The sequence below is a fragment of the Colias eurytheme genome, chromosome 18, assembly GCF_061535395.1.
Source record: "Colias eurytheme isolate Ceu_HAF_F1 chromosome 18, ilColEury1 Martin Lab GWU primary, whole genome shotgun sequence".
In the NCBI taxonomy this organism is placed as follows: Eukaryota; Metazoa; Arthropoda; class Insecta; order Lepidoptera; family Pieridae; genus Colias; species Colias eurytheme.
In genome coordinates this window covers 2,599,877-2,612,312 of record NC_142997.1, presented here as the reverse complement: position 1 = coordinate 2,612,312, position 12,436 = coordinate 2,599,877, and the positions used below count along the sequence as shown (strand labels likewise).

The window sequence follows — 12,436 nt, the reverse complement described above, 5'->3', positions numbered from 1 at the left end:
ACACTTGTGGTTAGCAATATGTATTATGAAATTATAGTTTTTCATCCACTTGTGTTTTGTTTATGTCACGCTGATATAAAGATAACCTTGGAGGAGCAACAATGTTTTCTTGAAAGTGAATTCTAAAAGAAATATTGAAGGAAGAAGAGATTTCGTGTGAGGATATTGTCTATATTTGATTTGACTTATAGTCGACGTTTGGTTCCACGTTTTAAAGTTACTTAAATACACCCGCTTTCTTTTAGCTCAGACAATCTTTAGATTGTAATATTTTGAACCACTTTATTGATTCTCAGCTCAAGAAACGATCATACCATCAGCTTAATTAGATTCCGTCCTTGTATTTCCACAATAGAACAAGGAAATTTTTGTCCGCAGTTCGCCATAAATCTATTCCGGACGTTACCACCATCATCAAACCCGAACGGTGCGGAGTTCGACCCTGAAGAAGACGAGCCCACGCTAGAAGCCGCTTGGCCGCACCTGCAGCTGGTGTACGAGCTGTTCCTGAGGCTCCTGGAGTCTCCGGACTTCCAGCCCAATATCGCCAAGAAGTATATAGATCAGAAGTTTGTGCTACAGGTGAGATAATTGTTGCTTATTGCGTTTGTGTTTATGCCTTACGGTCGTTATTAATGTAAGATTCCTTCGTAAGATTATTATCGTTTCCTTTTATTTGATTTATCAAGTTTGTTGGAAAGAATATTATCCTTATTATTCATCATAAAGATCGATGCAAAAAAACAACAGCGTTTAATTAAAACAGAGGCTAAACTGTACATTATATACAAATAAATGAAATTTGAATTTGAATTTGAATTTGAATTTATAGGGCGTGGAGTTGAGAGTCGTAATTTTTTTTGTGGTTAGCTATTGTCCTATGGAACCTAAATCTGAAATTTCACACCGCGAAAACTTTTAGTTTTTGAGTCACGAATTTTTGAAAATCGGAAAATTTTACTCCATTTTATCTTTGAAACGCGAACTTACTGTTATGACAGTGTCAAATTGACATACAGCGATTGTCAAACGCGTTTCATTTCAGGTAAAACATTTCTATCTAACAAAAAAAATATTATAATTTAAATTTTATTTATGAAATTTGTATATTTTTTAACAACAACATTAAAAATAATTATTATTCAGTATAGTTTTTGTAAAATAGATTAAATAAAATAAAATTATTAATATTCGCAATTTATAATTTAACAAAAATATTAATTGTACGCTTTGTACCGTGGAACAAAACAATAACGACGTCATTTTCAGTTACCGTTCGTTTGCCGCCTTTCAGTCGAGATCGTTTCGTGCGTACTCCTGTTAAGCCCTAAAACTGTACAAAACTATTAAACTTTTACTTTTAGTATACAAATAGGTAGCGAGGAGCGAAGCGACGAGCGTGTTAGGTTAACATTTGAACTGCCGCACGAGCCGAGCGAGCGAAGCGAGCGTGCCGTGGCAGCGGCCGGCGAGTGCCAGAAGCGACTTTAGGGCGATTCCCACTCAAACAAAAAAAAAACTACAGGTCAAGAAACTAAAAAGAAAAGCAGTTTACTATGAAAAGTCCCTTTATCGATTAGACACCTCAAAATAATGAAGTTCAGGGAGCATGTTTCAAAAATGTAACCATAATGTCTATTAGTGCGAGTGGCGCTGTTGTCACTTACGGACGCGTTTTATTTTCTCTGTGTTATAAAAATAATTTTAAAGTATTTACAACCAGTTTTTCGTGTGAAACTTTAAATATTGTCTTAGTTTGGATGTGGACGTACCTAAAAACAAAACTTATTTCACAAAAATATTTGGTTTTAATAACTAAATGAATTATCAGAAGTGATTGTGATACTTTGGAACTTGTGAAGTTAGTGGGTAGTCTGCGCATTATTTGTAACCAATTTGTTAAGTCATTCCGTGTCATTCAAAACAATTTTGAACTATTAAATTATATTGAACTATTTCGAAAGCTTTGTCATAGACACATTAGCTACTTGGACAGTACTGTGAGAATCAACCCAACAGTCTCGAGTTCAATCCCAGCAGTGCAACTTTTTTTTTTTTTTTTTTTGTGGATTCACTTGTCTTGTGCTTCATTTTTTTTTTTCTCTTCAATAATTCTTATTTAATAAAAAAGAAAATATTTTTTTTTTTCTTCTCTTTTAAAATATGAAGTGCACACATTGCAATATTAATATACGTAGAGATGAACTCTTGGAATGTATTTCTTGTGGAGAAAAAAGCCACTATCGCTGCTTGAATTTAACTAGTGCAGATTTTCGTGAGCACTTGAGTGAATACAGAGATTCTTGGCAATGCGTTAACTGTAAGAATATCACACGCAGGCTGCGAAATGATGATACACCCATAAGGTCTCTTAAATCTGGACCACACGACATGTCATGCGATTCCGAGGTTATGCAAGCTCATAATGTTCTAGACCAGTCTGTCCTTATGCCGTCAAACCCAATACCTAATAATTTTTCATTAGATGATATTTCGAAATTATTAGATACAAAGCTGGAGACTGTTAAACTACATCTTTCCAATGAGATCGTTTCAGCAATTGATAAATTAAAATCTGATCTTGCTCATGCAACGGACGTATTTGCTGGCCGTATCGCGGATTTGAGGCAAGATGTAACTACCATTGAAAATCGTGTTGTTGTACTGGAGAATGAAAACAAATTGCTTCGCTCTGAACTTGCATCTATTAAGGAGTCTACTGCTTCGAATAATATGTCTGCGACTATTGACTCCATACTTCAGCTTGAAAGCTCCCTTAATGACCATGAGCAGGGAACTCTAATAAATGATATCGAACTTAGCTACATACCTGAATTTGAGGGTGAGTCGCCCATACATATTGCCCTTGCAGTTGCTAAAAAGCTTGCAGTTGACGTCATTGAGTGTGATATAATCAATGCCTCTCGAGTTGGGCCTAAACCTAGGCCCTCAAATGGACAAGGAAATCGGCCACGCCCCTTAGTTGTTAGACTTGCGAGAAGAACCCTGCGGGATACTTTCCTGAAAAACGCACGCATCCGTCGAGGGGCTACCACTGATGACTTGGGCCTGCCTTCTCATGTTGTGAGAACTTTCTATGTAAACGAGAGACTTACCAAAAAAAATAGGGCCCTCCTGGCTAAAGCCCGTGAATGTGGTCGTAACTTACAATGGAAGTTCGTGTGGTCAAAAGATGGGCGTATATATGCAAAACGTTCAGATTCAGCTCAATCTATAACTCACTGGATAAGATCTGAGAAGGATATTGAGCGGGTTTTTGGTGCAGGTTTTAAACAGCTCAATTAGCTATTTTGCCATTTTTGTGAACTACTTTTACGCTTCTTTAAATATTTCACTAAAAAATTTACTTTTGATTTGGATTTTTTGTTATTCAGTTACTTTAAAAATATCTAAATATGGTTTTTACCTTCTAACTTATGTATCACATTTAACATTATTAATCATCAGTTCATTATTGTATAATAAGCATGTAATTGTCAACTATAAAATTATGTCAAAATTTGTCGGTGTTCAAGTCTGTCTGTATACCCATCAATATTTTAGTTATAAGTCTGTAGTTAATTATATGATATCTGTATCACGCTCTCTTAATAATTTAATTTCTCCTATATTCTTACTTACCGGGTTTTTAAACAATTATGCACTAATCAAAGTCATCATAAATTCACTCTTAAAAACACAAGCATATTGCAATGATTAAAACAAAACATATTAAATTAGGTCTCTTAAACCCGGGTTCACTTGTAAACAAACATGATGAATTTATAGCAGCTATATCCAGAGAATCTCCGGACATAGTTGCTATAAATGAAACTTGGATAAGAAGCGGCCAAGAAGGCTTAGCCCCCCAGGTACCAGGTTATGAGTTTCGCAACTCTCCTCGTAAACACAATCTCAAGGCACGCGGTGGTGGGGTCGGGTTTTTTTGTAAACTAGGAATTTCTTTCAGAATTCTAGCTTTTCCTGTGATTGATGATACAGTGGAACAAATGTGGCTATCTATACACTTAAATGGGAATCGTTTAATAATTGGAACAGCTTACAAGCCTCCTTGGGTTAACACAGAATTGTTCCTAGATGCGTTGACCTCCTCAATTAATTCGTTTAATCACTACAGCTATCTCCTCTTAATGGGTGATTTCAATATCAATTTATTGAATGAGCATGATGGGAAAACTTTGCAATTAAATCAATTTCTATATTACTCCGGTCTAAAAAATTACGTGCAGTCACCTACACATATCACTCCTCACAGTGAATCGTTAATAGATCTTGTATGTACAGATGCCCCGGTAGTCAGTATAGTTAACCATCGAATTCCTACATTAGGTGCACATTCCCTTATTGTTACTGAGTTAAAAATTAAAAGACAAAAAATTCCACCCAAATATATTAAATATCGTCCCTTAAAAAATATACCTATTAGTTCATTTAACTCTGATTTAAATTCTATCAACTGGGATCTCTTTCTAAAGCAGGATTGCGTAAATGACTCGGTTAAATTATTCAATGGTATCATTCTTAATCTGTTCGATAAATATGCACCCACTAAAACTTCAATTATCAGAAAACCGCTTCCACCTTGGTTCACAAGCAATTTGCAGTATATGATTTCTTTACGCGATAAAGCACACAGAAAATATCAAGATTCAAAATCGGATGTCCATAAAGAAGCTTACAAAAGTCTCAAGCAGTTAGTCAATTGTGCTTTTTTCAATGAAAAAAGGGCATTCTTTAATCATAATATAAACAGTAATTTAAACAACCCAAAAGCATTATGGAAAAATCTAAAGAGATCTGTTCTACCTGACTTTAAATCTAACACATCACTACCACATACTTTTAATGACCCCGATAAAATTAATACTCATTTTCTCAATATTCCAGGAGATAACAAAGCAGATACAAATACAGTTCTCCATTTTAATTCAAAAAAATTTTCAAACGCTACATTTTCGTTTACATCTGTTAGTGAAGACAGCATAGCTAAAATTATTTTATCAATTGATTCAAATGCAGTGGGGTCTGACGAAATTAATAGAGATATGATCATATTGACATTACCTCATTCATTAAAATTCATAACCAATTTAATCAACAGATCGCTTGCTTCAGGTGTCTTTCCCTCTCTTTGGAAAAATGCTTTAATTCATCCCCTCCCCAAGGTTAACAATTGTTCAGATTTAAAGGACCTACGTCCGATTAGTATTTTGCCCTACCTGTCGAAAATACTAGAGAAAGTAGTTCAAAAGCAGCTTGTGCATTACTGTGAATCCAATAACATATTTCCATCTCTACAATCAGGGTTCAGGGCTAAACATGGGACCTCAACAGCTCTCTTTGATGTTATTGATAAAATTCTTGCATCTCAAGATAAAGGCTTTGGAACTGTCTTAACTCTTTTGGACTTCTCTCGTGCTTTCGACAGTATTAACATCTCCCTCCTTTTAGCTAAGCTATCGTACTACGGATTTGACTCAAATACTGTTGACTGGTTTAAAAGCTATTTGGAAAATCGTACTCAACAAGTTCTTTTACGTAATCCTAATGGCAACAATATACTTTCAAAATCTATGAAAGTTACCAGAGGAGTACCTCAAGGTAGTATTTTAGGGCCTATCCTGTTTATATTGTACACAGCAGACATTACACAGTCAATTAAACATTGTCAATTTCACTTATATGCCGATGACCTTCAACTTCTCATTCCTATCAGCAGGGACAATTTTGATGAGACTATCACGAAACTTAATTCGGATTTAAATAATATTTCATGTTGGTCTAATAATAACTCTTTAGTGTTAAATCCGATAAAATCTAAATTCATGATCGTTGGTTCCAAAAAACAGGTCAATTGTTTATCACAGTTAAAACCTAAAATTTGTATCGATAACTTACCTCTCGAATGTGTCAATCAGGTGCGCAACCTCGGTATTGAAATGGATAATAATTTGAAATTTGAAGCCCATGTCTTAAACGTTACTCGAAATTGCTTTTATCGTATTAAAGTTTTATATAAAATTCGTAATTTCTTATGTGAAGATATGCGCATTCGCCTATGTGAAACTCTAGTCTTGTCCAAACTAAACTATGCTCTGGCAGTTTATGGTCCTTGTTTGCTTCAAAGAACACAACGTCTCCTTCAGAGAGTGCAAAATGCTTGTGCACGATATTGCTTTCAGATTCCTCCAAGAACACATATCTCACCATACCTAAACATGCATAACCTACTTAACATGAAAAACCGTCAAAAACTTTACTTTGCCAGTCTCCTTTTTGACGTTATTAAATTTAAAAAACCTTCTTATTTATATGATAAACTTTTATGGAGGTCCTCCAAAGCCTCGAGTGAATGTAGGTCATGCACAAATATTTTTTCTGTGCCTAAATACAAAACAGCCGCCTTTAGAGGAAGTTTTAGATTTCTTGCTACGAAATGCTGGAATGATATCCCGCCTCCTATTCGAAATTCTCAATCAAGGGACACTTTTAAAAAGAAGTTGAAAGCTTATTTTCTCGTTATTCAAAAACAGTCTACATAAATACCTATAGTTATTTTCTGTGTTTAATAATATCTACTATAAACTATAACCTCCTTGATATTCATTAAAATTGTGTCCTTCTTTTACTTTATCTATATTCTACGTTTTATATATTATTGTTCTGGAAAGGATGTCTTTAACTTCTTCTACGTACTTGGCGTTGGCAATATAAATTCATAAATTACACATAAATTCATTATTACACACTATTTATTTTTTATTACTGATTCGTTTCCTCTCAACTCACTCAGCGGATTTTACGTTCTGACTGGCAAACTATGTTACATACTTCATACATCAAAATCTTCTTACTTTATTGTAATACTGTATAGCATAATTTAGTCCGTTCTTTAAAATTATACCCTATTTTATTAGTCACTCCTCTCTACTTATATGGTGCTGACAGAATAACAGCGTTACAGCCTCAGCTGTAACATTCATGCTGAGTCAGTAATCCTTTTCCCTGAGGTGATACAGATATAATATAATATTATTACGTCTACACAATATATTGTTTTACCCAGTTATACCTTGTTTTTTAAGTTATAAGTATTTTTTGTATCTAATGTACTGTATCATTTTTTTGGGAATAAATGTGTTTCTATTTCTATTTCTATTTCTATTTCTATTACATTAAATCTGTCATATTTCAAATCAAAGAGCTAATGCAATATTACTAGTATTGAAAACTATTATTGTAAAGTAATAATTAATATTAATTGCTTCAGATCAATGTGGAACTGGAAAAAAATACCTAAAGCAAAGGGGGCGCAGGACTTAGAAAATTTTTGATGGAGTTGGTATCATTATAACACCTATTTATTATTGTTTTATCGTAAAGATTACGCTAATATAAGCATGTTTTGTTGGGGCAACTTTTCTCTAAACTTGATAATTACCAAGATACATGACGGATTGTAAAATGTAATTTTTTTCAATGATGGAATATTATGTATTCAATATTAAGCTGCGAAAGCCCGAATCTAGCTAAAAAACGTTACGCTAAAATAAGCATTGCATTATCATAAGACTTGCCACAGAACCGAAGCTGTCAACCCCGAATTCCACGTGGTCTTGTCTGCCCTACCCCTAGAGTGTATGTAAAAAGCCGGAGGCGCGGAGGGAGAGAAGGGAGAGAAGGGCTGCACTTCCCGTAGCGCCGGAGCTAAGGCAGTGTCTGACACAATATAAAAAAGACATGAGGAGATAGGGAAAGGGTTAGGTTAGGTTTTATCATCAATCTTTGAGGGCGAAATATCTCGGCCATTTTTTATTTTAGAGAAAAAGTTTTTTTTATAAAACATGCTTATTTTAGCGTTTTGAATAAAAATTATGTATTTTGTGATTCCTATACAATTTTCACTTTAGATCAAAAATTTTCTAAGTCCTTACTTTGCGCCCCCTTTGCTTTAGGCGGACCAAAACTTCATTTGTAAATATCTCGAAAACTATTAATTTTCGCGCCCCCCCCTTTACAGGGGAAGTTCCTAGTACCCAACCCCCTCTCTCCACCCCCCACTACCCCCAAATTCCACGCCCTATAATGTACAGTTTTACCAAAACAGATTTTAGTCCTATTGATTCCCGGTGTGGCAAGTAAAATTTAGAATGCAGAAATCTTGGAATAGATTTTTCTTTCTTTTCAAAATTAATGGAATGTTTCATTTAAGTAAATTTTCCATCTGCAGGATGTGGGTTCGATAGCTTTTAAAATTAGAAAATAAGAGAATAAAGGAATTGGTGTTAACTGTTAACGTGTGCTCGAGTGTCATAAATTAATTATTTACCCAATTTCCTTATCATGTGTCTAATATTTTTTGCTGTGTTTTTGTGTCAATTTTCCGGTAATATTTATCTAAAGAAGATTATTTCAAGATAGTGAAGGAAACCGTGTTATTACCAAGAAATGAATACATTACCTAGGGGCTAACTTATTAAGAGATTATACAGATAATTTGAATATAAAAGACCGGATATTAATGGACAGGAAAAACAATGATTGTAAATTTTATTAACCGCTTATATGTAGCGTGGATGTGTTAATTTTTCCTCGTATTTAATACCTTTATGTGTAAGAAATAAGAAACCTTATCGACGTGTACATAAAGTTTGTTTTACAATGATTGTTTTCTCTATAAATACATCTGAGTGTTAAATCATATTAACACTTAAATACCACATAAGTAAATAGTTCGCCATTGTTTTGAATAAATATAGAATTCCTAAAGATTTTCCATACAAAAAGGGTCTCTTATATCCGCTGTGACAAGATAGAAAAATGTTCCTAATTATAGTGAACAGTTTTGTTTTCGCCGGACTTTTTAAATGGTATTATGATATTCAGATTAATTAAAGTTAGATAAGTAGGTACATATAATCGCACAAATTGCAATGAAAACTCTTTTGTTTTTAAAGGTCTCCCGAACACGAAAACAGCTTATTGTTTTATACATGCCCATTTAGTATGTGGGTTATTTTATTCTCAGGTGCATAAAAAATGGAAAAGAAAACAAAGCATTTTTGTTGTTTTTGTTCAGGTACCTACGCGGTATTATAATAAGCGACTTCTTATAATAATAGCGTATATTTTGACCTAAATACTACGTAATGAACTCTCTCAAGATCCCGTCGTGGAAAGCATTTCTTATAAGATGCAGTTTGAATAGAATATCATTTATTTAGTTTCAAATTAAATTTATTTTTTGGAATTATTGTAAATCTATTTTTTATTAGGTGACAATAAAAAGCATTCTCCTCTTTTTTTATAATCTTGAACGTTTTCTCTATCAATAAATTAGAATACAAAGTCATATTATTTTAACAAAATAATGAAATACCCATTCTACGGTATCACTTTAACTTTTGCTACGCTTAAAACACGGCTTTGCCAAACTTTCGAAAGAAAAGCTAATCAAACATACATCAAACTACATGTGAAGCTTAAGCTATAAATAACATAGCTTTAATTAATACTGACACTTGAAAGTTGAAATATATCAAGCTTTCTGCTTTCATAAGTCAATTAACGATTCCACCACATCGATATTCGTTTGGGATTCGATTAGTCGCTCACGAGACATCGCCCTTGACCGAATCGAATTATTGAACGCATGTCTGTACAACGATTTATGATTATACGAGAATCTTCCTTTTATTACCCTTGTACATGTATGTTTATAAAAATGTTATTTTAGAGAGACTTACTTACCTATAAATTTGTATGTCAGCAGTTTTTATAAGTATTGCTCTGATCAGTTCTGTTCTGATGTCTTATGCGAGTGTTATATTATGTTTCTTTAATTGCTTAACTAGAAATTAACTAGCAGTTAATATTCTTTGCAGAAGTAACATCCAAACGGTAGTTAATTATTGAACACTTCCAAAATGATACAAGGGTAAAAAGGTTCAGATTTTGCAATCAATAATCTAATGTGAATATATTTAGACAATTTTAGAAGTAGGGTAATTTTGGAAATTTTTGTAATGGAATGGTGCGTGGTAAATGAGTGGCACAACATATTATGGGGTCCTTTATGTTTAGACTTGGACTAAGTGTCATATAACATCAAATTTAACCATTATTCCATATTGAATCTGCAGTTGAGTCTTCAAGAACATTTTCAAATACTAACGAGGTTCCATTTAAGTTGAAAGCTTGAACACAAACATGGCTTTCGAAGTTAATCCAAGATTACACGGGTGTTCAGTAAATTAAGGATATATACTTAATAATATATTAACTATGTAGACTTTCTTCCTTCTTCTGAATGAAGCCTTTTAATGTCTGTTTGTTATTTAATTACAAGGGCGCCTTGGAATCTTGTCTTTTAGATATCTAGAGGCTTATTTTGTGCGTAATAAATATACCACTATGTGTCAAGACGGTTGTATATTGTTGTTCTACTGCCCAAAAAAGGAAAATATTATCTCCATTTTTCATATATTTATGTGAGTTTCTTGGAAATCTTTATTACATACTCTCCTAATATCCGAGCAAGTTCAAATTTATTAGTATCGTAAGAATATGTATATCCAACATCTTGGAGACACGCGCCAAACGATTCTGTCTTTCAATGAATAAATCACTATCACTACATAGTATAAAACAAAGTCGCTTTCCCTGTCCCTATGTCCCTATGTCCCTTTGTACGCTTAAATCTTTGAAACTACGCAACGGATTTTGATGCGGTTTTTTTTAATAGATAGAGTGATTCAAGAGGAAGGTTTATATGTATAATAAGATCCATTAAGTAGTGGAGAAGTACTGTTATTTTTGAGGTTTCTAATGTGATGTCGTAAAAAATTACATTTATTCCGCTTACATTGCAAACGCAGGCTGAACCCTACGAGTTTTATCAAAATAATGTACTAAGTATTATACACATTGAAAAGATCTACAGAAAAGTCCGCGATGGTATATGTCTATCTCTTATGGATAACCCACAATAACATTTTTTTGTCATTTACTTTTTACGACAAATAATGGCTAATTTTCGAAGCGATTTTAACCAATACAGCATTAATCCTTAACCAATTAAATACCATGGATACATTGTTCATTTAATATAGATCTATATGGCCCTTTACAAATTACACCGTATGATTTAAGTGAATATTTTCGAAGATATTACAGATTTAAAAATTGCGGGACGTAGCGTTTGCGGCCGCCCGGCTATGTATTTTATACCCGTGCGATGCCGGAGCGGGCTAAATTTTTATACCTATACAACGTTCACAATTTTTCTGTAGTGTATTTAGTATCAGCATTGCACCCGTGCGAAGCCGGGGCGGGTCGCTAGTACATAATATGATTATAAGTTTTGCTATTTCTTATCCATATACTATATAGTCGTTTATACAGGGTGGTCTCATGGGAAGAAATGGACCCAACATATACTATTATACCACGCATATTCTAGCGCGTTCCACTAATTTATCACACACATAAAGAACTGTAGGACCATTATAGTAAGTGCATGGAATATTCTCTGCTTAATAATTAGTCTTCACTCGAGACACACCTTAATGCGTCACAAACCTAGAGGGACTTGGTATCTTATCGATATCCCAGTTTACTTTAAACCGTTAAAATAAGAAAGTTGTGATGTACAGTTATTATTCTTAATGGGTACGACACAAAGTCGAATGTATGCGATATTTTACGTTACTAGTAGGGTAACAAATTAAATTGTCTATATCTTATCTCTTCAGTAGGTATTTGAAAATTCTACCATTCACTATCCCTGCCTTTTGCTTGATTTCACGCTAGATTCAATTCTTCGATCAATCGCTCATAAGTGAATTGTTTAAAAGACCAAGATTTCTGGCGATAGGACCTATTAAGGTCGAAACAAATTAAACTCATATGCTGTTTCACAGATCCCGAACAGCAGTGTACCATTTAAAATTGAAGTTAGGTATTAAACCTTAAAAAAATAAAACAGACAAATCGTTTAGGTATATTATATTTATTGATGGATATAAGAGCATTTGTTGAAACTCCATATTATGTATATTAGACTATAACATTGCCACTATGTTAAAGCACTGATAATTCAATACCAAATCTCTTTGTTAACAGTTGTTGGAGCTATTCGACACGGAAGACCCGCGCGAGCGCGATTTCCTCAAGACAACACTGCATAGGATATATGGAAAATTTCTAGTTCTACGCGCGTACATAAGGAAACAAATTAACAACGTATTCTATAGGTGAGGTGATGTTTATGTATCGGCTGTAAGCTGGGAATAATGTGCCGTTGTATGCTGTTTTGTTGTCTTTGTTTACGTCTATTTTAAGGTTAATTTCGTTTGGTACGTAATATTTTTAGTCAATGGTAGTAAAGATTTGTTGTCACATTGATTAAACTTAT

General features: G+C 33.7%; 1 protein-coding gene across 2 annotated transcripts in view; it reads left to right on the top strand.

The window, feature by feature from the left end:
- The window catches only part of LOC149900485 (serine/threonine-protein phosphatase 2A 56 kDa regulatory subunit gamma isoform-like), a 70,301-nt gene that overhangs the window by 50,767 nt on the left and 7,098 nt on the right, over positions 1 to 12,436 (top strand). For both annotated transcript variants that reach the window (XM_090112314.1, XM_090112313.1), the window contains exons 4-5: positions 379 to 582; positions 12,145 to 12,275. In XM_090112314.1, coding sequence (XP_089968440.1) covers positions 379 to 582; positions 12,145 to 12,275 — 335 coding nt within the window. The remainder of the gene's footprint in view (positions 1 to 378; positions 583 to 12,144; positions 12,276 to 12,436) is intronic.